Source organism: Bos taurus, chromosome 18 (assembly GCF_002263795.3).
Source record: "Bos taurus isolate L1 Dominette 01449 registration number 42190680 breed Hereford chromosome 18, ARS-UCD2.0, whole genome shotgun sequence".
In the NCBI taxonomy this organism is placed as follows: domain Eukaryota; kingdom Metazoa; phylum Chordata; class Mammalia; order Artiodactyla; family Bovidae; genus Bos; species Bos taurus.
The window spans coordinates 36,548,098-36,573,748 of record NC_037345.1 but is presented as its reverse complement, the minus strand read 5'-3'; the positions used below and the strand labels follow the sequence as shown (position 1 = coordinate 36,573,748).

The 25,651-nt window shown below is 38.4% G+C and overlaps 1 protein-coding gene across 1 annotated transcript; it reads right to left on the bottom strand.

The window, feature by feature from the left end:
* Positions 1 to 3,880: 3,880 nt before the first annotated feature.
* CYB5B (cytochrome b5 type B) lies at positions 3,881 to 25,601 on the bottom strand. The gene is made up of 5 exons (NM_001163782.2): positions 25,416 to 25,601; positions 15,943 to 16,071; positions 15,377 to 15,406; positions 7,345 to 7,373; positions 3,881 to 4,415 (listed from the first exon to the last, which is right to left on the bottom strand). Exons 1-5 carry the CDS (start codon positions 25,575 to 25,577, stop codon positions 4,325 to 4,327), a joined length of 441 nt encoding a protein of 146 aa, NP_001157254.1. The 5' UTR covers positions 25,578 to 25,601; the 3' UTR covers positions 3,881 to 4,324.
* Between the last annotated feature and the right edge of the window lie 50 nt (positions 25,602 to 25,651).

Here is a 25,651-nt window from a genome sequence, read left to right as displayed (position 1 = left end):
CTGTGTGGGTGCTTGGTCCCTTAAATTTACACAACTGAAATCACAATCTTCCATCTCAGGTTTTCAGGAATCAACCAGGATTTGTCAAATACTTGCCAAATACTCAGCATCAGGAACAGTGAATTATTAGGACTGAAGATGAAACATTAGACTCAAACACTAGCAACAAGAATGGGACTTTTCTATTAGTAATCCTCAATTCATATGATAGTGAAATAACTACACCCTAGAATGATGTCTCATGGTACTGTTAGAAGGCTATCAGTGTGTTTTAAAAGGTAATTGTAAAAATGGCTTATTTACCTTGTTTTATTAAGTCACTAGAACTTCGATCTCAATGCTTAATTTCCCCCAACAGTTTAGCTATTTCCAAGAAAAACAACCATTTGAAGACTGACATTATAGATAACAAATACTATTACCTTGAACTGGTTTCTCTTTATCAGATGGTTTCAGTAAAAACCTGTCTACCTCGTTGCCATATCATATCTGTTAACACAGCAAAAGTCTTGATTTGTGCCTCTCGTAATTATCAAATGAGCAACACACATCAAGGGAAGAGCAACAGCAGCAAGAATCCTGAAGAACCACAGAACTCTCTTCAGTTACACTAACCCCACTATTAGCACAGATACAGGCGGCTTTTATGCTCTCCAATTCTTTTCTTCCAGAACACCTGAGAACTACAGAACCAAAATTTCGACTAAAAAAAGAAATTAAAACAAACAAACAAAATAACTGTAGTCAGGGCAAGAAATGGAAAACAGTATCTTTATTGTGTGTCGTTCTAAACAAACACTCACTGTGTGCACATTCCAGCAGACAAAGATCTTTGTTCAAAATATGCTGATAAAATAGGTAAACAAACTCCATTTATTGAATACACAAAAGGAATGTTAATATTACTTGCTCAGAGTGGAGGGTAAAATCAAAAGAAAGTGAAATCATCGTGCTTTGCCTGAACAGCAAAGGGAGAATCAGGTGCAGGTGCCAACTGGGCCCTCAAGTTCATGAGTGAGAAGCTAGGTGTGGAGTAGGTCATCTGAAAAATACCTCTCTGCTTCTTGGAACCTCCCCTCTGAGATCACCCCCAACAAATTACAAACCCAGCTCTCTCAGAGCACAGCCGCCAGATGGGACTAAACTCATTACTTTCATGATATTTGGCAAAAGAACAAGATGGTTGAAAGAAAGAAAGAAAAAACAACAACCGTCTCTGTTGACACAAGACACATGTGAATCCATTTCTCCTGGGGAAGGAAGTAACCAGTATTACTGTTCTGTGTTTCTAAAATGGAATTTAATCAGACGGGTATCACTTGAGATTTTAAACTTGAGATACTCTGTAAGTAATGATATATCTGGCCTGAAAAGCATTTTTCTTTGCTCCACATGGGAACTGAGTGAGTGTAAACACAACAATGTTCTTATTTCACAACATGTGCATTCATGACAATTGCTGAAAGAACTTTACAGGGTCAAATTATAGGTTCCAATGGATTTTTGTTGCAGCTTAAGTGGTCACATGAGAACTAAACACAGTGTAAACTTTGTCCCCACCACTTTCCTGTCTTTACAAAATGTAAGTCATTTGGAAACCAAAACCAACTCCTGAGAGAGAGAGGCAGGAAATCTTGGGACCCGGCACTAACATCCTTATTTGGGGGCACTAATTTCCCCTCATCTCCTCTCCTGTGATCTCCAGCCATTATGCTGACAGTATGGTGGGCGCCGGCGGTTAAGTCTTCCTTGGGAATAAACAACCGAACACTCCAGACACCCCAGGAGGCTCGGGACAACAGGGGCTGGCTCCACTGGCTCTGCAGAGGGGTTTTTTACAACCCATCAACGTCGAGGCTGTTTCAAGAATTCCCATCTATGTCTTCAAACAAAAGTCCTTTTTGATAGATTTGGCTAATATACTGTATTACTTTATTGTTTAGATAAAAACCTCTGCAAGCTCTCACACAAGCTCTACCTTTCACCTGGCTGTTTATGTAGGCAGCAGAATAATAAGTGGACCCAAAAGTGGTTTTTATAACATAAAGTGACATCACATTAGCAGATCAAAAGAGAGCCCTGGGTATTGGATGGATTTCATGGCTGGCTGAGACAAAGTCTGAAAATCTTTTCCTCTGGCTCTGAATGAAAACAAGTCCAGATGTAAACAGGAAACGACAATCAATATGAAACAGAAAAACATACCTTTTGCAGTGATCTTCACCTTAAAAAATATCAAAAAACACAAATTTTACTGAAGAATATTGTTCTTTAATATTTCTTCTAAGCCAGATGTTTTCCATTCAATTTTGAGGACTGCCAACACATTTTTAATTGATCCAAGTTATCTTCTGGCTTAGTTTTAGCTTGAATGTTCCCTTTTCCAGCTCCTCAATACTCCTTTGTTCTTCATTTCTACCCCAGTGTGGGCCCATGTCATCAGGTGACTTAAATGATTACAGCAATTAAATATCAATTCTTATTCAAGGCAACCCTTCTTTGCCTTCAAATTGAGGAGTAATCAAGTCACACCACCCCTGTTACATAATTATCAAAGATTTTTCTTTCAGTAAATTGTCTTAAATTGGCATCTTATAATGCATACAAAATATTTTCTAAAGACGATAAAAATTTTAAAGTTAAGCCCACATCCCTGACATATAAAAGCTGGCCAGAAATCCCCTAAAATTACTCCATAATGTCATAACCAAGTGCACAATTACCAGGTTAATGTTATTTTTATGAATCCTGAATTTGCTCAACTGCTAAATCACAGGATACGAGACCTGGGCTGAACTTTTTCTTAAGCAGTTTGCATGGGCAGACCCTGGTTTGCTGTGTAGCTTCCTGTCCTGTCAAGTCTCTGGCAAGCAGGAAGAGGGGAGCAGACGCTGAGCAGTGACCATGGTCCTTCCTGAACCACGAGGTTCCCTGCTGTACGTGACAACGGCTCAGAGCAGACTGGTCACCCTCAAAGGACAGGGAGGAAGAATCACCACAGTCGTCAGCAGAAAACTACCAGTGAACGGTCTCCTCAGGTGCTTCCAGAGAGGAAGAGAGCAGCCAAATACGCCAGAGAAACGCCTGAACTGAGAAGAAACAGTAATATAATTCTGAATAATAACCTACTCCTCACGGAAACAGTTATCCAAGGGAAAAAAAAAAGTAACTACCACTTTTTTCCCCCCCTCTCAATGGAAAAACAACAAAACCACAAATTGGAGCCATGGAGGTAAAATACAGATGAAGTGGAAAACACTCTTGTCCCACTCTCCTGCTTCCAAATGCTGCTTTACCATGGGAGTTACTTTACTGGGGCAAACAGAAGATCAAATACTGTATCTTTTATCAATTTGGAGTCTCTTACTTTTAAAAAATGGGGGATAAAACATTGCCAATTAATTAAAAAAAAAACAGCAAAATCCTTCATAAAACTGTAAAGCTCTAAAGATACACTTACTTGCATTTTACCCATAAAAGATGGTAACTTAAAAAGAAGAAAAAAGATGGTTAGGAACTGGTGCCAAATCAAAATAAAGGATGAAAGTTTTAGTGCTTCTTCTGAACTCTTGCCCTTAAAGTAGTATTTTTCAATATTTTTCAAAAGAAAGATTACTGTGAATCCACTCTGTCACCCTAATTCATCTCTCCCTCTCCCTGTTTCTCTCCACTCCCAATGAACAAAAGGGAAGCAGCGTTCTGCCCAGCACCACCATCTGATGCCTTAGAGGGTGGCAAGGGCTCCTTGCTACACTTGGGCAGTTTTAACAAATACAAACAAGGAACAGGATAATTCTGCAGTTGCATTTTAAGTCACAGATGTGCAACCTGATGCCATGAATTAAAACCTCTTATGATAAATAATAAAATTAAGTCATAATTTAAAAAATAGGAACATTTACTTAAAAGAAAAAGGGAAAAATAAAAGCTTCAAAACCAGAACGTGACAAGCTGTTAAATATGTCTAGTGTGCGTTTGAAGCACTGGAAAGCAGGCCATTTTACCAAAGGGAATGCCACAATGACATGTGGACTGTAATCACAGAAGACAGTCCTGAAACATAAAGGCGCTCCTGGAAAAGAGTAAAGAGAGGAAACAAAGGCAAGGATACGGAAAAACGAGCAGGTGCTTTGAGAGTAAGGCTCTGAGAGATGACTTGGACACGGCCGTGGAGCTGAGGTGGACGTCTGGCCAACGGTCTGGGTTCCAAGGGGTAAGAATACAAATGGCAGGACTCGAGAAGAGGGCACCGCTGCAGGCTCCAAATAAGTCTCTAGTTCTTGCTCCCAAGTGGAAATGCTTTCCAGACTTCAACAAGGTCTCCTCAGGAGGACTTGCTCTCCGCCATGTAGTAACGATACAGAAAACCTAAGAGAATAGCACCCACGATGGGGAAGATCCAATACGACCAGTAGCTAGATGTTCAAGGGGGAAAAAAGCAATAAAATTGTGAACATTTCATACCAAATGTTCCCTATCATTCAACATTCACATTTTAATACTGAAGTATTTAAATACTTTAATATTTAATATTCTCCAAATCAAAAAATTTTGATTTGGAGAAATTAAAAAAAAAAACCCAAGATTTTAATTAAAGTGAAAGTTCAACAATAATTTTAAAAGGACTAAAAATGGAACATATAGCATGATACCAAAAAAAGATAATACATACACACACACACTACGTTTTCACAAAGACATAAATGGTTATTTCTGGGTTATGGGATTACAGATAGTTTAAATTTTTCTTCAAGCCTTTTCACATATTCTACAATTAACATCCTTAAACAGGAAAAGGCCACCATTTTATGTATATAATTATCAGTGTAGAACCAATGATACCTAATACAATTGCTGATGATATTATATCTGCCCCAAATATATTTTTAAAATTTAATCCTCACAACAATCCTATGAAATGAGTACTATTATTATTCTCATTTTACACATAGAAAACACAAGCTCTGCACCCAAAATCACAAAGGGAAGTTGGTCAAGCAGCTTGATTCCTATCCTCCTTTGGACACTAATAAGGACAGACACACACACAGAACATACTGACAGTGCTAATGAAGTCAGGCAAATGGTAGCCGGCTTAAGAAGTCCTACAAAGAAATTTTCCTCAGTTTAAGGACAGTCATTATTCTCTTCAAAATAAAGAGAATTCCCTGGTGGCCCAGTGGTTAAGACGACACTTTCACTGCGGTGGCCCTGAGTTCAATCACTGGTTGGGGAACTAAGATCTTGCAAGTTACATGGTACAGTCAAAAAAAGAAAAAAAAAATCCTTCTTCGCTATTAGAACTTAATTAACGCTGCTAGTTTTAATCCAAATGACCTGGCTGCCCCTCCACTTAAGACATATGCAGTCTTAGTATTAAAAGGCTTTGAAGTCCACAAAAACCAGCTGCCGTTCAATAATAAAAATTATTCTTTTTGCCTGAACATGCCAAGTACTTGTACATTAAAGTATGGCAGAAAGCTATTCTCCACAAGTTTAGAATGTCAGCCAGGTAGCTTTGCTTAAAGACACAAGCAAGTTGGTCAGTATGTACAACAGCTATATGGCACGGGGAAACATAAAAGTAATCTCCCCAAAAGAGTAATGATTTCAGGTACCTTTCAGGGCAGCCCAAGAGGCAAAAGAGATCAAAAGCAGGACCCTTGACAAAACACAGAAGATAAAGCCTTCCGTGCAAAAGACTATGAGTGGTTGACCATCGGTCCTCAGATAATCCTCTGTAACTTTATGACCACTGAGAACAGAAGCAGAGGAAATGCATCTATACTGCAGCAAAGGAGATACAGGTTCAACAACAACCTCTTGCCCACAAGACAGAACTCTATTCATTCAGATTTATCCAGGTTATTGCCAGTAGCTGTGACTGTTATATTTTTGTTGGTTTGTAGTATTCCACTGTGTGAATATCCCAGAATGAATTCATTCATTTTACTAATGAATGGTTATCTAGGTCGTTTCCAATATTTTAATATCTTGAATAATGTTGCTATGAGCATTCCTGTAATGTGTTCACTGGTATATATGTATACACATTTTTCTTGAGTGTGTGTGTGTGTGTGTATATATATATATATATATCTCCCTAGAAATGGAATTGCTGGATCAAAAGTTACTATATTATTAAATTTACTTGATATCAACTGTTTTCCACAGTGATTGTACCCATTTACATTTCCTCAAGACCCTAAAGGGCCTAAGAATATTGGTAATTCACTTCCTAAACAACTCTTCTTATTTTTAGAATTTTTAATTTTGGCCAATAGGTATGAAATATACCCTATGATTTTAATTTACATCTCTCTGATGACAAATGAAATCAAATTTTTTTTAATATGCTCATATTTGTGCTTCCTCTTCTGTAAGGTGCTTAAATCTTTTTCTCATATTCTATAAAGTTATTTTTTAATTGATTTGTAAAAATTCTTTATGTATTCTACATAATAATTCTTAACCAATTTTAAGTGTTGTAAAAGTCTACAGCAAGTTTATGGCCTATATTTTCAAATTCTTTATGGGACTTTGGGCTGAGTATAAATCAGCTGAATTTACTAACAGTTTCCTTTAATTTCCACTTTCTAAAAATATTCTGACCATCATATCAAACAAAAACGACATGGTACTTTTATAGGGGCGGGGTGGGGGAAGACACATTTTCTCTTTCTATGAAATGCCTTAAGTGTGATCTCAGAAAGATGAAACAGCTCTATATAATCTCTGTAAATTTTTATAAGCCAAGGATTCTACAATTATCTCAAGCAGAGACACTATTTAAGGGATGCCAAATGCATACTTTTCAGGGCTACCACTACTGTATTAGCAACATTACTGCAAGGGACATTACTAGGTAAACCTTTGAGAAAACTCAAACTCCTGAATATGACTGCAATACACAATTCTTTTCTTTTGTAAAATGTAATAATAGCACCCACATTATAGGTGTGTTGTGAGGATTAAAAGAGAATAAGTTTTTAGTGGAAACTGCATAGCTGGGCTGAGCTGCAGACACTGTGGGTCTGACTTAGGAGTAATACTTGTCCATGCACTCTTGCCTCTTACTACGTATAACTCTGATTTATGTCACAATGAGATTTAAAAACTACTCAAGGCAAGAACTTTTTTGAGATTATTCAAGATGACTGAAACTGGAAAAATTAATTTTGCTAAAGCTAAGAGATTACTGATTTGCAGTAATTCTGACCAAAAATAAAGAATGAGCTGTCGAACTATACTCTTAAGTTATGTTACATATGTATATTTATGGAAGGCACCTCTTTGCCACGTAGTATGTTGGAGCATAAAAAAGTCTATTAAGGGAATACCAACCTTTTGCACGTATTGCTTTTCGGAGGTTCCTGAAGAAGACGCATATTTAAAAACAAACAAAACAAAAAAATATTAACACAGAGTATATAAAACTTCTCAAAAATATTCATGTAAACTATGAAACTAAAATAACAACTTCATCTTTCATGTAATTTGATGTTCGCAAGTATCCATATGTAATGGGAAGATGGGCAATTCTTTTTCTGATAATATACTGGCATTCTCTAGTAAAGAATCACTATGAAAGCACACAGAAATGACCTAAATTCTTTTTATTTATTGGAAAAAAAAATGCCATTGATACAAACTATATTACAATAAACTAATGAACTAATTTGCAGTCACAATGATATGCCTAGTTTAGCTGGGCTTGCCACTGGCAGTAGTTAAAATCACATTTCCCGAAAACATATTTAAAAAATAAAAACTCCTCTGTCGTAACATAGAGATCAACTGGGAAATGCTCAAAAGCATGCAGATGACTGCTCTGTGACTTAGAGAAGCAAACTGCTTTACTCTCCGAAATCATAATAATTAAGATTAGAGATCTTAGGGCTTATTTCACACCGAAAACAGGAAAAATGGGGTTAGGGTTAAGAAAATACCAAAATAAATTAAAAAAAAAAAGTGGCAGCAACTAATCAAGAGGTACTGATACATCAGTGACAACACAGATGAACCCTGAAATTGTTACTTGACAAAACCAGACAAAAAGACCATGTATTACATAAGTCCATTTACATGAAATGTTCAGAACAGGCAACCAAAAGGCAAGAAAGTAGATCAGTGGTTTCCTAGGGCAGGGAGAAGAGGATCTGGAGGGACACGGAAAATGACTGCTGAAGGTTATGGGGTTTCTTTTTAGAGTGGTGAAAATGCTCAAAAATTGATTTGTGATTATGGCTGAACAACTCTAAATATACTAAAAACCCTTGACCTATACATCTTAAATAGGTGAACTGGATGAAATGTGAATTACATCTTAATAAAGCTGATACCAAAATTTTAAATTCAATTTATATAAACATCAAATGAACTTATGGATTTCATTAATTAGTTGTAGAGTACAAAAAAGCATGCTAACTTACCGCCAGAAGACAGTAACTCATTAGCATAGGTTACTGCTGCCCGAAAGATCATCTCTGCCAATAGTCAGCAGTATGCCAGGGTATGAACACATAATTACAGTTCTCCGTAATCTCCAAGAATTCCAACAACCCTACATACATATTGGCCTAGATACTTTAGAGCAGACCATGAGGTGAGTTTTAGCTTCCTATATCCAGAACACTGTAAGTCAAATAAGACCATGCCTCAAACCTGAAAGAAATTCACCTACAGCCAAGAAAAACTTCTAAAAAGTTTTAGATAAATCTTATTACTTTACTATTACATTTCTTTGCGATCCCGATAATAACAATCTGGGACATTTCTCCTTGAGTAGAATGAGTCAGGCTAGTTAAAACATGTTACTGTCAATCTTTGAGAAATACAGCAAATGTTTTGCAGAGTTGAAAGGTGGGAGTGGTACTGACGGTTGTGTCTGCATCTCATTTATTACACTGCCTTTCAAAATATTCCACTACAGTAACCAAAAAGTGATTGAATTCTATGAATAAAATGTCCATGGTCTTTTATGCTTTCATTATCCACAAATATACCAATGATTTATAAAACAATGTAGAATTAGCATTTTTTTAAAAAAGAAGGTAATCTGAAAGGCTTACATGAGAGCATAATGAATAATATATGTATCACTTAGCTTAACCTATAAAAACATTAAAAGCCATTAGTTCATATAAAGGAATTCTCTAGAAGTTTTTAGCTTCTTTTACAACCACAAGCACTGGGTGTGTGCTAACTCGAGTGAACCTCAGACAATGCAGTAAGCAACCCAGAGAAGAAAGAGGGTGGGGAAGAGAGGAGACATACCGAGACCGTAATATACTGAAATGGTAATAGTTCCTAACAAGCAATTTTTTAAAATTTAAATATATATGGTTTCCATCCTTCCTTCCCACTGCTCATTCCTCCTTTTAACCAAGTACCTCAACCCGTTTTAAGATCAAGCTTTCCCTGAAGGCAAAAAGAACTACCACCCTAACACTGGAGGAAAGAGAAGAGAAAGCAGCATATCCTCTTTAGAATACTGACAGCCAAATAAATGCCAAAGGACAGTTACTCTGCTTTTAATCAACTATAAATGAAAGAGTAGTTTAAGGCACACTGCTCATGGTAGCCAAGTGCCTCAGCCAACTTCAGAAAGAAGCCAAAAAAGTTATTTTTAATTTAACAAAATTAAAAAGAAAAAAGTTCTATTAACACAGAATCTTTCTTCGAGTCTACCTTTCTGTTCTCACCGTGCACAGTTCTCATTTCCACTCCAGAGCTCTGTGCTGAGTCTAACAGATGCTTAGGTGAAATTCCTACAGTTTATGATTGACTTTAATTTACCCCTGTGGGTGTTCAGGCATATCTTGGCTGCTTATGTTCTTGCCCACATGTTAATTTACATGCAAGATTGGTCAGGAGAAGGCACTGGTCTCCATCTTTGGCACAGACAATAATAACTACAATACCCTATGATTTTAGTTACAAAAGAGCAGTTCAAGTCCAGAGTTTTTCTACGAAAAGCTTTCTCAAGTCATTAACATCCATGTTTTCTTTCTCCTCCAACAAGTCTGGAATATACTCCCCAACAACCACATCGTTCTAAGTCTACTCTAACTTTAATTCAAAATTAACAGAAATTAACTGTTTAAACAAGGTGGTTCCTCAAGTTCAAGATTCACTAAGGCTTTAATTCCCTCATAAAATAAATATGTAAATAAATACATGCACATACATATAAATACTAAACAAAGGAAATAGTTCATAATTTTTGAGTAACCTTTTAATTAATGCTGATTATAACTGAAATTACACCTGGTATCTTCGGGCTCCATGCTAAATCCGTTTCCTCACTTGTGAACTGAAAAGCTCAGATCAGATGAACCTGAATTCTAAAGTCATATTCAATTAACTCAACACATTTCTCTGAGCCAAGGGCATTGTAGCAAAACTTACAAGAGCAGACTTCTAAAGATTAGAGAAATGTTAATACCATGCTCCCACATCCAGGAAGACTGAAGGAGCACAACCACATAGAGATGCTTCGATCTCACAGATGCTCTTCTGATATGCTTTCATGTGGTTAAAGGAATGATAAAGAAATCTCAAAACTGGCAAACATATGGGAACAGATTTAGGGATCAGTGGGGGGTGATTTCAATATGAATCCTGTTTAGAGAAAAAAACATAGGAGAACACATTCTTAAGGAATGGTGTCTTTTGTCACCAGAATATACATAGGAAGCAATGAGTCAAAATTATGGTTATGAGGCATTCAAATATATAGACAGGGCATTATACATATACTTCAAGCCTAAATAGCTTATATTTAGACTTTCAGAGATTTAAATAAAAGGGAAACATAAGGTATATAAGAAGCTTATGTGTTAATTCCTAAATTGAATATTTGCCATTCCTAGAGGATTCCAAGTATTTAAAATGGGAAGAAGTGGATTTTAAGCCACAGGACACCTTCAACAACTTTAATGAGTATTTGGGCAGCCTGGTAGTTTTTGTAGCTTTTTATTTAGAATAGTTTGGTTTGTATGTGGCCAGAAACATGAAAAACAACTTGGGAACTTTGGGCTTCAAACTATTGCAAAGGGTTCTCCCCTCAGAATACAAAAGACTATGTAACATTAGCTATTACTATATGAATTCTAACGTTAGGTTCATTGTACAATCTAGGAAGTCTGAGTTTTGAAAGTACATGATGTCAATATATTCATGGGCATGGGGTATGGATCTTGAGGACAGCCTTCTCAGGAAGCTCCAATGTACTAAGATTTCTTTCTAGATGAGAATACAGTTGTGACAACTACTGTCTTGTGAAGCACAAATGCCTGGTCAGCCCAGTCATACAAAAAATAGTTACCTGTACATAAGGGCAAATGCAAACATGAAAAACACCCGCTGAGGCAAATTTCTACGTGACTCTCTCAAGAACCCACTGTGACAAGATATAGAAGATAACACGGAAGGAAAAAATTAAAACACTCAGAGACTATTCTACTTATCACCACACTGGAGGGCTGATTTGAAAAAGATGTTACCCTTGTCCTTCTGACATCCTGCTTTGCAAAACTACCTGTCATTCCTAAATAAAGCATTACAAGGAGAGACACTAACCCTTGAGATTTCTCAAGAAGGGTGTTTTGTCTTTCAAGAGTGACCTTGCCACTATAGTCTGCTTTATTTCAAAAGATTATGTTACAAAATACAAATGTTAGGTAAACAAACAGTCAACAATGAAACAACCACACAAAATTCTTTGATAAATAGCAAGCACTACTCATCCAAAGGCATATCCATTTCAAATATTAATAAATTGGGTTGTAGCTATGATAGGAATATTTAACAATTCTTAAAAGGAAATTTTTAGTATGATGCAACCAACTACATCACAAAACTATAAAGTACATGTTCTTTTTAGTTTCCCTCTCATAAAAGAGAAGGTAAACGGAACATTATGTATGTTCCTGCATGTAACTATAATAGAAAACTCTGTGTAACAAAAGTCTGTAATACCTGGGAAAGAAAAATGTACTTGCCTTTAAATGTAATTTACAAATTACTTCTAATATAGACAGAACTGACTAGATTTCAAGTTAAATTTCTTAAGTTGAAAAATGAAGTTTAAGAAACATGCTAAGCTTTTATAGAGACAACCTTACTTGCTTAAAAAGATGTTTATAAATTGATAGGGAACAGTCACTAAGGTAAAATGCTTTAGCAGAAAGAAGCAAGGCTCAGAACAGCATGTGCGAGATTTTTAAAGGATGGGGTAGTTGGTCTGTTGGTCAATCCATCTGCCTTCCACCCATCCATTTACATTTATGTATGCACAGAATCCCTTCAGAAGAGTAAACGAGAAAATGGCAGCTGGCTACCTCAGGAGAAGGGAACCCGGGAGACACAGCTGGCGATGGGAATCATTTTTATAGTATACTTTTTCATACTATTTGAATTTTTAACCATGTACACCACAAACTTCCCATTCAAAAAATGGAAAAACGGTCAAGTTATTGGGTCTATTCACTGCAATGAGACTTGACTAGTGAAGCAGTTGGGAACTGTAACCTAGAAAATACCTTCTGAATAAATGAATGAAACAGTACCACATTTTTTGGTCAGGTTGCATATGTATGTTACCTCATCTCCTGAACTAAAGGTAGACTCTGACTGATCAAGGTTCTAGCCAAGAATTAAATGCATAATCAAGAGACATCACTGACCACAAATGTATCTTGGTTACTTGCAGCACAGTAGGCAGGCAAATGGGCACAGAAAACAGCTTCTAAGGTGAGTTTCCGTAACTCAAAAGCAGACCAGAAAAATTTTAACTCAAATGTGAACAGAAGACTGGTAGCATGGGGACTAATTCAGCTGAGGAGAGATTTAAGAGAGAAAAATGTTTTTAATTCTAGTTATTTTCAACTGAAGCAGGTAAGAAAAACATCCGCAGTCTCTAAGCTTTTAAGCTTTGGTATTATAACAAACACTTCAGGGTCTTGAACCTCAGGCATTACAAGGAAACAATGGTGACCATCAGTGTCAAAGCAAAAGTAGTATGAAGAGCAGTTTCTAAAAAACTGGGAAAGTTCCTGATTTGCAGTTGGGAATAGCATGTTTTAGGTGCTTTAAAAAAAGTTGTTTGTTTTTTTTGCAGGGGTGCGGAGGTAGTTTCAGACGGGGAAGAGGTATGGAGTTGTGGAGGGAAGAGAGAAGCAGAGAAATAAAGGAAGAAGGGAAATGAAAACTCTGTCCATAAGGCAGGAGAAACCTCTAAATGAGGCATTGTAAAAAAAAAAAATCAATTATTTACAGAGGTTCTGAAACCTTAACTGAAAGCACAGTAATGAAATGAACTTGACATTTACTTCTTCATGGTAAATGTAAAAAAAATTAAGAAAAGAGATAGCTGGAGCCTAGATGCAGAAGGGCTTATTTAAAACCTATGTAAGAAATAAATCTGAAGGCTCAAGAATTTCTTTCTGGAACTAAAATCAGGCTGGACTATATAAGCTCTATGACAACCTATGTAGGTGGTCTTGAAATTTTTCCCAAAGGTTTCCCTTGGCTGGTCTGCCTGAAGTACAGCAGTGTGACTGGAAACACTCAATAATCAGACTCTCTATTTAAAGGAGACTGTAGACTTTGAGTACAGCAGACATGAGGAAAACACAGCCTTGAAAACACTGCCCTTAATCACTGCTTAATTTAAGCTGGGCTGGGGCCAAACTACATTTGGAGACTTCTAAATTCTTACCAAATTTCATCAAATCTCACCAGTTAAAAGCATTTTTCTTTATTTCTTATAAAAAGTTCAAGGCTCAACAGTTTTATCTGAGACATCTCTAGTTACTTCTTTGGGCTACAGAAGGCAGACAGCGCTTTCCACAGAAAAGAATTAAAAGCTCCCTAAAAGTTTTCACATGAAAAGATGGGCATGTCATTCAGCCAAATGTCTGGCGCTTGGTTACCTGGGTTACTTTAAATGCAAACTCCCACCTCCAGACAGCATGAATCAGTAGTAGTAATGGAAGCCCAGGGAATACGCACTTTGGAAAACATGCCAAGAGATTCCAATACAGGCGGTACAAGGAACAGAACTGGAAAAACACTGCTCTCCATTCCTAAGGATGGTCCTAACTCCATACTATACCACCAAGGAAGAAAAATGGCAACAAGAAGCAATTTGTAAGACTTCTGGACACTGGAACTTCTCCCCTCACAGATTTTGTTTGTTTTAATATAGAAAGTGCTCTCAGGGTGCTATGAACAAGTGGGTTATGGTTCCTGAATTAAGGTACATCTCCTGTACAAACAGGCATATCCCTCAAATCAGATGTTGACCTCTGAGAGTAATGGTTTCTGGACATGTTCAATATACCAAACAAGCCATTGCTTAGTTCAAATTTTACCTTAATTACACAAGTGAAGATTCAAGAATGGATAGTACACGTGTTAGGAGGGGAGGACAAACTACCAGAGCTCACAAAGCCTTTAAGGAACCACTTCACATCCCCTTCATAAACAATTCAACAGTTCAGAGTAGCAGAGTGCAACGAGATGGAAGAGTTAATTTACACAAACACTCCGGATGGTGGGGGAACAGGTGGCAGAATCTGTCAAGCAACCTCTAGAGTTGAAAGAATCCGTGTCTTGGCCAACTTTACTGTCACACAGGTTCAGTAATTCCAGCTCAATGCGGAAAGGGAAGCTAGGAGGAGGAAAAGGGGAAGGAGCATCGCCTCCAAGAAGTTCTGGTGACAACTAAGTGCTGCGTCTTTAAATTCAGAGAGAAGAAGAGTTGAGGAAGACAGAAAAAAAATGAGGGAATAAGGGAAGTGAGGCATCCCGCTTGTGGGAAACAAAAAGGCATTCAAATTTTCTTCCTGGTACATTATGCAGTACACATTAAAGTTTTCAAATATTTAATCTTCTACTTTTGTGGTAGAAGAATTCACCGAGTGAATGGGAAGGGTGTGTAGACCTATTTGAGCCCAGACAACAGGGTAATGGGGACAGAAAGGCCTGTTCCAGTCAGTTACTCAATTATTCCGGTCTACAACTTGTTCTAAGACTTGCAAGAATAAATCAACTTTTCAATTCTTTTTCCAACACAGAAGCAATTCTTATCACCTATACTATTGAATGTAAGAACACGAGTCATAGCTTTAGAGTTTCAATTTTTTAAAAAAATGAACAGGGGCCTGAACAAAATGTTCCTATTGTTCAAGTCTCCACTACTTTTTTCTGAGATGGTACTGGATGCAAATTCCTGAAAAATGAGATTTTTGCTTGGAGGGAAAAGTAAACATTGCTCGTTAAAATACTTCAAAAAAAAAAAAGTAATTCCATTTGAGTAAATAGAAATATAAACACTTGAAACACACAAGAGAAATAGAAGACTTCTTACCTTGCTACCACCTCCAGGTTTAAGGTCATTCTGTTTAAAGAGGAAAACAAATAATATTTTAAGACACATCCAAACAAACTCTCATTACGTACTTATTTCTAACTTTGGGACATGAGACTACCTTCTGGTAGCAAATCCCTAGGAGGTGCCAGGATCTATAGAAAGGCCCTGCCCACTACCCCCGACCTCATCCCTGCATCCCTGACTCTGAGCACATCACGGTCCCTTGTTGGAATGGCATGGTCCACAGTTACCACTTTTAGCAAAGAATTTGCAAGAACAATCAAACCACTATTTTAGATCAAGGTATTAACCTCATTACAAAGAAATTAATCAACTAAAAACCCACTTCCAAAATCAGTTCCTTTTCAGAGATACTCTATGTGCTGATTTACAAACAAGAAGCTCCAGCTTAGCACAGTAAGGCCGGATGATTTTGGAGAAAATTTAGCCTCATGGCTGGGCTGAATGAATCTCCACTTTAGTCATTCATTCCCTCATCACGACCTGTGGCTGCTAGATAGCTTCCTCTCTCTACAAGCACTCCTAGCTCGGCTGGTTCTTACCGGGTGCACGTCACCAATATAGTACTGCTTGAGCATTTCTCTGGCGTCTGAGGAGTGGCCTACATCTTCAAAGCTTTCAGTTGCATCTCCTCCAGCTTGTTCCATCAGAACCTCTTCTCCACCAGGATGCTACAAGAAAAAGATATTTATTAAAGTAAGGGCTCTCTAAAAAGCTAACTGATATAAGCTCCTCCCCTGCTGCCCTCCTCTTTTCCCTTTTCTCCTTTAAATGGCAGCAATGGGATGAACCAGCACTGTATACCCTGTGACAGGAGCAGTGGGGAGAACACTACGTAATTACTGTGTCTTCTGGCCAAAAATGCATACTGTGAGTTTATGAGGAAACCTAGGAAAATCGCAAACTGAGAGACATTCTACAAAATGATCTGCCCGTGATCTCCAAAAATATCAAAGTCAAGAAAGCCAAGGAAAGACGACTTTTCTATTCCTGGTCTGGGATGATTCCACATGCTGCGGGGCAACAAGCCCACGCGCCACAACTGATGAGCCCGCAATTACCGAGAAGCACAAGCTCTAGGCCCATAGGTTTCAGTAGATTAGTTATTGCCTAATGGTTATGAAGTTTGTTTGGGGAAATGAAAAAGCTTTAGAAATAGATAGCAGTGTTGGTTGTACAGACTGTGAGTGCAATTAATGGCACCTAATGGTACAGTTAAAAATGGTTACAATGGCAAATTTTATGTGTACTTTACCACACACACATACAAAGCTTGGTTTACATACCTATAATTAATGTAACCCAAAAATTTACTTTTGTCTGAATCATAGCAAAATAAAACAAGTAAGACCAAAAGAGTCTGGAGGTTAGTGAACTAGATTGGTTACCAGTGCTATTCAAATCTATCACACAATCATAAATTTCTCCCTGTTTTTATTAAGTAGACCTAACATAAGGTGGTACACATTTCCCATTTTTTTCTGCTTTACTTTTAAATCTCATATGAATCTGCAAAAAAGATTCTTCTGAATTTGACAGCCTTTATGTTTTAAGACTAATGGATCTTGTCTTAGCTTTTATTGTATAAGCAATTAAATAACATTACAAATATTTCAAATAAACTATATGGCAGTCAAGATCATAAACTTTCAATTGATGAAACAATGCCTGTGATGGATTCATTTCTATTTCAGTCCAGCAATAATCAATTGAAATACTTCACAGATACAAAGGAAACTTTGTGATGTTCTTCTGTGAAGGGTTTTAGTAAATTCAAGAAATATATGGCAGGGAGCAAGGGAAATCTTTCAGCTTTTCATTAAGTTCATGTACTAAGTATTATTGAAAGGAGGACAGAAAATTTATATTTTAATACAGAAAAGAAAGAGGACAAATTGCTAACATAAAATAATACTTCTAGATTGCTAATTCTATGGAATGGATAAGGAACAGACGGACATAAAAGAGAATGTGAAGAATGACAGTTACAGAATAAAAATCTTTTTTTTTTTTTTTTTTTTAGAATAAAAATCTTGTTGGGAAAAAAATTACACAAATTCTCTGTGAATGGAAAAAATCTCTGTGAATGGAATAGTGATGTAATAAAAATGTAACAATAGGATATGCTAAAGACCACCTGACTTGGAAAATGAAATCTAGAAACATTAAGATTACGGAAGCTGCAAAATTAGGCCAGGTTAGCCAAACAGATTAGCAGAATACTAATCATCAAAATAAGATATGGAGGTTAAAGTTTTGGAGAGGATAAATACTACTTCATAAAAAACAGTCTGACAACTCAAAGAAAGATAAGAGACCTGGGTGGTGAACAGCAGGAAATGGTGCAGGTCCATATGTATTTGCGTTTGGATTAGAAAGAACCCAGTAAGGCAGGGGTGTCACCTAGGAGAGGTTAACCTGATGGCTGCCAGAAAGGGTGTAACTCTGGCAGTTCCAACTGCTCAGGGTCTAAATATCAGGTCTGCAGATCCAAACGTAACTCATCCCCACCAGATGATACACCCGTATTCCCCACCATGTTAGGCCCTACTGCTACAGATTCTCACAGTTCCTTAGGCATCTTCATGGTGTTTATCACAACTGCAACTGTTTATTTAATGTCTTCTTCCTGCACTAGACCATAAGCTCCCTAAGAACAGGAACCATGGCTGTCTTACTCGTGGCCATATTCCTGAATATCACAGAACCTGGAACACAGTGAGATCTAGGGGGCGCTCGCGGTGCCCTCCTCCACTCCCACCTGCCCCCTCTCTGCCTCGCTGGCATGTATGCCGCACAAATACACACGCCAAAGTCAAAGTGTCCATCAGGGCAGCTCACCTGGGCAGTGCTGGAGGTTAAATTTTGCCTCATGTTATTCCTAGCTTTCCCTAGGACTAGCCACATGGGCCTGTTTGAGAAAAGAAAGCGTACTTTCTACAGATTTGCTAATTCCACAAGCTATATAACGACTGAATTGCACTTTCATTTGACCAGCCTTGGAGAAAGACAGTAGGAACTGTGCTTAGTCAAACTCGGAAGCTTTCAGGGGATGGCACCAAGCAGAGCCCACATCCTGTCTTTCCTAAAGCAAGACTACTCTACCACGCACAACAATTGCTTGTGCACAGATCTCATCTTCCTGGCAAGTCCAAAGCATCTGATTCACCTTTACATCTTCAGGGCATGTGCTAGTTACTATGCACTCAAAAGCTTACTGAGCTTTTTATATCAGGTACCATGATAAACCTTTGTATGAATTACCTAAATTAACTGTCTCAACAACTCTGTGGAGTAGATACTATAATCTCCCTTGAACAGATGGAAAAAGGTCTTTACAGAGCACATTTTCCTAAAGTTATAGTTAAGCAGGAAACTGAACAAGACTTTTTAACCCCACAGCCCACATCCAGTCATTAGAATGTTTTATATACCAAATGTGTGTGTGTATATATATATGTGTGCATGTATATATATACATCTCACCAAAATTCTCTTCAAAAGACACCTAAGAAAACGAGAAGGCAAAATACAGACTGTGAGAAAATATTCACAATACATATTTCTGAAAGGACTTGCATCCAGAATATATAAAGACTGCCTTCAAGTCAGTAATAAGAAAACAATACAATTAAAAATGAGCAAGACTGAACACACCCTTTATAAGACACACACAAGGCCAATCAGCCCTTGAAGATGCTCAAAATCATTAGTCATCAGGAAAAACAAGTTAAAACCATTGTTATGTACAGACACACATCTATCAGAACGGCTACAACTAAAAGCACTGAGAACACATCATGCGTCAGTGAAGATGGAGAGAAACTGGAAGACTGACACATTGCTGATGCGACTGTAAAATGAGGGGGCCACTCTGGCAGAAAAAGTCTGCCAACTGCTTCAGATGTAAAACAAAAACAATAGAAAACAAAAAATATGAGCTATAGGAATTCCCTGGCATCCAATGGTTAGGACTCAGCTTTTACTGTCAAGGGATCCCTGGTTGGGGAAATAAGACCCCACAAGCCATGTGGTACAGTCAGAAAGGAAAAAAAACACAACAGCAATCTCACTTGTAGGTATTTCCCCAAAAGGAATGAAAATGTATCTACACACAGATTTGTACATGAAAAGTTCACAACAGCATTATTCATAATAGCCAAAAAAAAAAAAGAGGAAACAACCCAGCATCAGTCAACAGGTGAACAGCTAAATTTTAGTACAGTTACAATGAAATAATAAGCACTAAACAGGAACACGCTGCTGACACATAGAAAAAATATAGATGAATCTCACAGATACATTAAAAGATGTCAGGACAAAAAACAAAGTGTGAGAAATCAATCACTGGCTGCACAAGAACACAGATGGTAGAAATGTTCTAAACAGTGATGGTGACGCGGACTATACAGGTGAGACCTCTGTCAAAGCTCATGGAACTCCACATATAAAATCTCTACGTTCTGTTGTATGGACGTTAGATCTCAATAGAGTTGACTTAGATGGGGGAAAAATCTACACAGCAAAATATTACTAACAACCCAAATGCTTAGAAATAGGAGACTGCTTGAATAAGTCAGAATCAGTTCAACGATTTCTATGAATAATAAGAAAGTGTTCCAGATGTGGATATGGAAAGACTCTTGAGATATATAGTTATGTGAAAAAGGCATGTTATCAGTTACCTTATGGGGGAGGGGGGGAGAATGAGAGGAACTACATTCACTTTTGCTTACAGGCACAAAATAAAACTCTGGAAATATTCACAAACAGTAGTAGTTAACTTTAGGAGGAAGTGGAGGTGGGCAGATGGGAAGAAGGCTTTGCACAGGATACCTATATGACCTACTCAAAAAATTAAAAAATTACCTGGGTTCCAGAAAAAAGGTGCTAGTTCTAACTTCCCTCTAACACATTCCCACCCTTCCAAATTACATCTAAGATATGGAAGAAGGTGGCTGTAAAACAGACCTAATTCTATATTCTATAGCCATGAAAAAAACAAAAAACAGAGGCAAATCCTAATGTCATGGGCACAGGCTATCTGGTCAGACTGCTTGTATCAGTGAGCATTATGACTTTTTTAAAGTTATTTCTCTGCTCCTCAGTTTTCTCATCTCTAAAATGGGCTATTAAGTGGATTAAAAAAGAAATTATATGCAAGCTGTTAGAATAATAAGCACCTAACACATACTATTACTATTCTGAATCAATTAATAGACACTATAACTTGATTACAGAGAAGGCAATGGCACCCCACTCCAGTACGCTTGCCTGGAAAATCCCATGGACAGAGGAGCCTGATAGGCTGCGGTTCATGGGGTCGCTAAGAGTCCGACAAGACTGAGCGACTTCACTTTCACTTTTCATTTTCATGCACTGGAGAAGAAAATGGCAACCCACTCCAGTGTTCTTGCCTGGAGAATCCCAGGGACGGGGAAGCCTGGTGGGCTGCCGTCTCTGGGGTTGCACAGAGTTGGACACGACTGAAGCGACAGCAGCATAACTTGATTAAGGAATACTATGATTCTATTTCTGTTTATCAGTCAGTTCAGTCCCTCAGTCATGTCCGACTCTGCAACCCCATGGACTGCAGCACTCCGTGGAAGATGGAGAATTCAAATTCTTGGGGTTTAAAGAGTTCCTTTCTTCCCTTCTGTATTGTTTTTCCCTTCAATCTAGTCTCAAAACCTCAGCAAAAATAATATATTTGAAATAAATTCCTTCAATGTCACCCCCATGTTAAAACACATCAGTGGTTTTCCATTTACCTATGGTATGGTTCACAAATCCATACCACCTACCCAGCCTTGCCTGTCCTGGCTCCTGCTAAGCTCTTCGGCCATTCTTGACCTTTACTGGATACACTAAAGCCACAGCTGCTTTCAGTCCCACCAACACGCCAAACTCTTGCTTGACTCTGCAAATGCCGTAGGAATGCTCTTTTCTTTCATCTTCCCAAAGCTAGTTCCCTCTCATCAACGAAAAGTCATCTTCACAGAAGCTTTCCCAGATCACTCTTATTAAAGTAGATTTCCCCACCACGGCCATTTTACTTTCTCAACTTCTTGCCTGTTTCCTTCCCAGGAAGGAAACATTTGGCTGTTTTTGCTGTGTCTCCCTTAGAAGGGTAGCTTCAAGAGGGCAGATCTATGTCTATTTTTATACTACCAGGACCTAGTACCACAGCACTTGAGAAGAGTCAGCACTAAACAAATGTTTGCTGAATGAATAAAATGCTATCCCATCTGTGAAGCAGATCCTAAAGCAGTATACCCACTCATCCCAACAGTCACTAAAAAAGTACATAGAAAGCTTTAAAACAGCATAATGGGTTATTTTAGGTTACTGTTGTCAGAAATGGTTAATTATACATAGGACAATGGTTTCCCAAATTTTCCCACTTATGATACAGTAATAAGAATATAAACTGAAACGAAGTTCACAAAATCATATTTACCTTTGCTAAGATGTACTTCGATATTTCAGTCAATGGCATAAGATATTGTAACCATTTCTACATAATTTTTTTCAAAACCACTAAGTAACAGAAATACAATGTGTACGATTGCAATGTTTTGGTTTTTCATTTGTGATTTCAATAAATTAAATCAATACCACTGACTGAAAACTATGAAATTAATCTATTAGAAGATAATTCAATTATATTACCAATCCTAAATTATCACATTCAAAGTCCAGAGTAACACTCTAACCATATTCATTAATCAAAAAAGAAAGCAATCTATAAATGCTATATACTCAAATGAGGACCCTCTTTCTGAGGAGGAGCCCCAAAGCGAATTCAGATTGGAAAGAAAAGGATGAAAATTGATGTTTCTTCCTGATCTGATCTAACAGCAACCCAGTTCCTCCAGACCTCAAGGCAAAAACCTCAGTCACCCTTAACTCTCAAATTTAAGGCATCATTTAAAAAAAAAAAGGCATCATTAAATTTATTGGCTCTACCGTCACAGTACATCCAAAATCTGACACTTCTCACTACCACTACCACCACCCTAGCCTAAGCCACTATCTCTAGCCCAAGTTACCGTCACAGCCTCCTAACTAGATTCCAGTGTTCCTTCAGTCTCTTCTCAACAGTGCAGCCAGTGATGCTTGAATAATAAACCATTAAGTCACATATTACTGGTCCTCTGCTCCACTATGCTTGGGAGAAGGCAATGGCACCCCACTCCAGTACTCTTGCCTGGAAAACCCCACGGCTGCAGTCCATGGGGTCGATAAGTTGGACAAGACTGAGCAACTTCACTTTCACTTTTCACTTTCACGAATTGGAGAAGAAAATGGCAACCCACTCCAGTGTTCTTGCCTGGAGAATCCCAGGGATGGGGGAGCCTGGTGGGCTGCAGTCCATGGGGGTTGCACAGAGTTGACACGACTGAAGTGACTTAGCAGCAGCAGCAGCAGCTCCGCTATGCTTACCCATCTCAGAACAAAAGTCAAAATCCTTTCTAAAACCAGCAAAACTGTACTTGACCTGCTCCTCACCTTGATCATGCTGACCTCATCTACTACTCTCCAACCACCATAACCTCCCTCACTGTTCCTCAAACACACTGGACATACTCGCACTTCAAGGCCTTTAAATTTGCTTTGAACAAGCTCTTCCTGCTGATATCCACAAGGCCAGCTCCCTTAACTTCTCTCTGACCTTTACTTTAGTCATCATCTTAATAAAGCCATTTCTGGCCACCACACCTAAAATTTCAACCCCTCATCTTCATGCTGTCACTCCATACATGTCCATAGTCCTCTTCTCTGCTTCATTTTTCTCCTTAGCACTTGACTTGGAATGAAGAAGAACACAGGGACAGAGACTCTGGAACAGGGTAAGTGAGAATGGCGAACTGCAGGTAAAGATCTGCAAGTCAAGCTTGAAAGGCCATGCTGGCACACCTATGGTATCTCTGGCTTCATCAGCACGTGGTGAACCACGCTAGTAACTGTTCAAGATTAAACTAATGTCCACCACATGCACTGAGTGTTCCTTCCAAGTTCATTATCTATTCTGAATTAATCAAGAAGAAACTGGAGGGGAATGAAACCACAAAAAACCCCATACTGGCTACCCATTTTGAACTATGCTTTACTGTGCTATAAGCCACACTGGAAACTTACGAGGCATACACCAAAGTACAGCTAAGACTAGAATTCCAAAGCACTGCTATGTAGACAAGAGAAACCAAGGAATATATCTAAGACACACCCTGCCACTAATCAGTTGCCTGACCAAAATCTTTCTGAACCTGTTTCTTATATTCTTGCTAAAATAAGGATCAATACTATCCAGTGAAAGTGAAAGTGAAGTCGCTCAGTCGTGTCGCACTCTTTGCGACCCCATGGACTGTAGCCCACCAGGCTCCTCTGTCCATGGGATTCTCCAGGCAAGAATACTGGGGTGGGTTGCCATTTCCTTTTCCAGTACTATCCAACTCACTCTCAATTAGTTACTTCGAGGCTGAAATAACAGGAAAGCACTTTTAAAAGCGTTTAACTGCCATAAGCCCCACAAATACAAGAAGTTACTAAATGCTAAGATGTTAACTTCTTGGCCACTAGAAAGATTTATTAAAATCAATGTTATTTTGGGGGAACTAGGTTTTAAAATTTTTTTATAGATTTATGAATCAGGATGTAGAGCTTTATGCCCTAGGCCCCAAATTAATAGAAAGAAAATTTTTTTTACTAGTATATTTGTTTCATAAAGAGAACTAAGAGAAATAAAACTTTTTCTCAGTGTTAGTAGGTTTGCTGCTGAGTCACTTCAGTCGTGTCCGACTCTGTGCGACCCCACAGACGGCAGCCCACCAGGCTCCCCCATCCCTGGGATTCTCCAGGCAAGAGTACTGGAGTGGGGTGCCATTTCCTTCTCCAATGCATGAAAGTGAAAAGTGAAAGTGAAGTTGCTCAGTCGTGTCCGACTCTGAGAGACCCCATGGACTGCAGCCCACCAGGCTCCTCCATCCATGGGACTTTCCAGGCAAGAGTACTGGAGTGGGGTGCCATTGCCTTCTCTGGTTAATAGGTTTATATTATACAAATATGCCCAAGAAATTAACCATTAGATTATTAATCTACTGCTCAAAATAAAAACATACACATCAAAAATAAACCACCAAACACATTTACACTTAAAATATCCCAAACCCTCAGGGATTGGGATTGAGAGGAATGACTGCAAAAAAGCACAAGGGAAATTTTTACTGTAATGAATATGTTCTTTCTCAACTGGAGTTGTGATTACATGGATGTAATCACAATATATTTGTCAAAACTCATCAAACTGTACATTTTAAACATGCACGATTTATTGTATGTAAATTACACCTCAGTAGAGTTAAAAGTGTATTTCTTAAAAAAAAAAAAAAAAATCAGTTGCAGCAGTCTCAAGGAGAACTTGTAAAACCTAATACACATGCTTGATTTACCAAAGAGGTAACAGTCTGAGTCAGAAGCCAAAAATAAAAAACCCCAAATCAGCTCATAACCTCTGGCCTCAAAGTCTGCTCAAAACAGGAAAAAGAAACGCAGCATAATGGTAAGAAAGGAGAAGGCATCTCAGCTCCTTCTCAAGAAAATTAAAACCAAACAGTGGTATTACTTCAGAAGGCACAGTGAAAAAAAATGAGTAGAGATTTTGCGCTTTCAGACCTAGGTTCGAATGACTCTAGGCTGTTAGGTGAGAAACTCTGAGGCTCGGTTTCCCTTTCTGTAAAATGGTGATACCGGTGACTCAAAAGTTTAGCCAAGCTAACAGTAAGTGCTCAATATGAGACAGAAGCATATTATTGAAGGTACCAGCACTTAATGGCGGAAGAAATCCATGCAGACCTAAGGTCCCCCCTCAAACCCACCAAACTCCGTCTCGAAGGGTCTCGGTCCCTTTTCGCAAGTCTTTTCGTCCTCAGCTAGGCCTCACTTCCCTCCCACACACCCTACCAGCGTTTCGGGGCCCGTACCCCCTCAGCGCAGTCCACCTGCCGGGCCCCACCTCGTCAAGAAAGCGGCTGACATCGTAGACTCGCCCGTGGATCACCAGCCATATGTCCTTCGGGGAATTGCGCTTCGCCACCTCCTCCAGTCGGTAATAGGTGACGGAAGTCTCGACTCCTTGCTCTTTTCCATCGCCGCCGCTTGCTACCACAGTGGCCATTGGGCCTGAGATAACCTCTTTTCCACCGCTATTCCGGTTTCCACTACCAACTTCCTGGAAGTCGACCTCCCGCT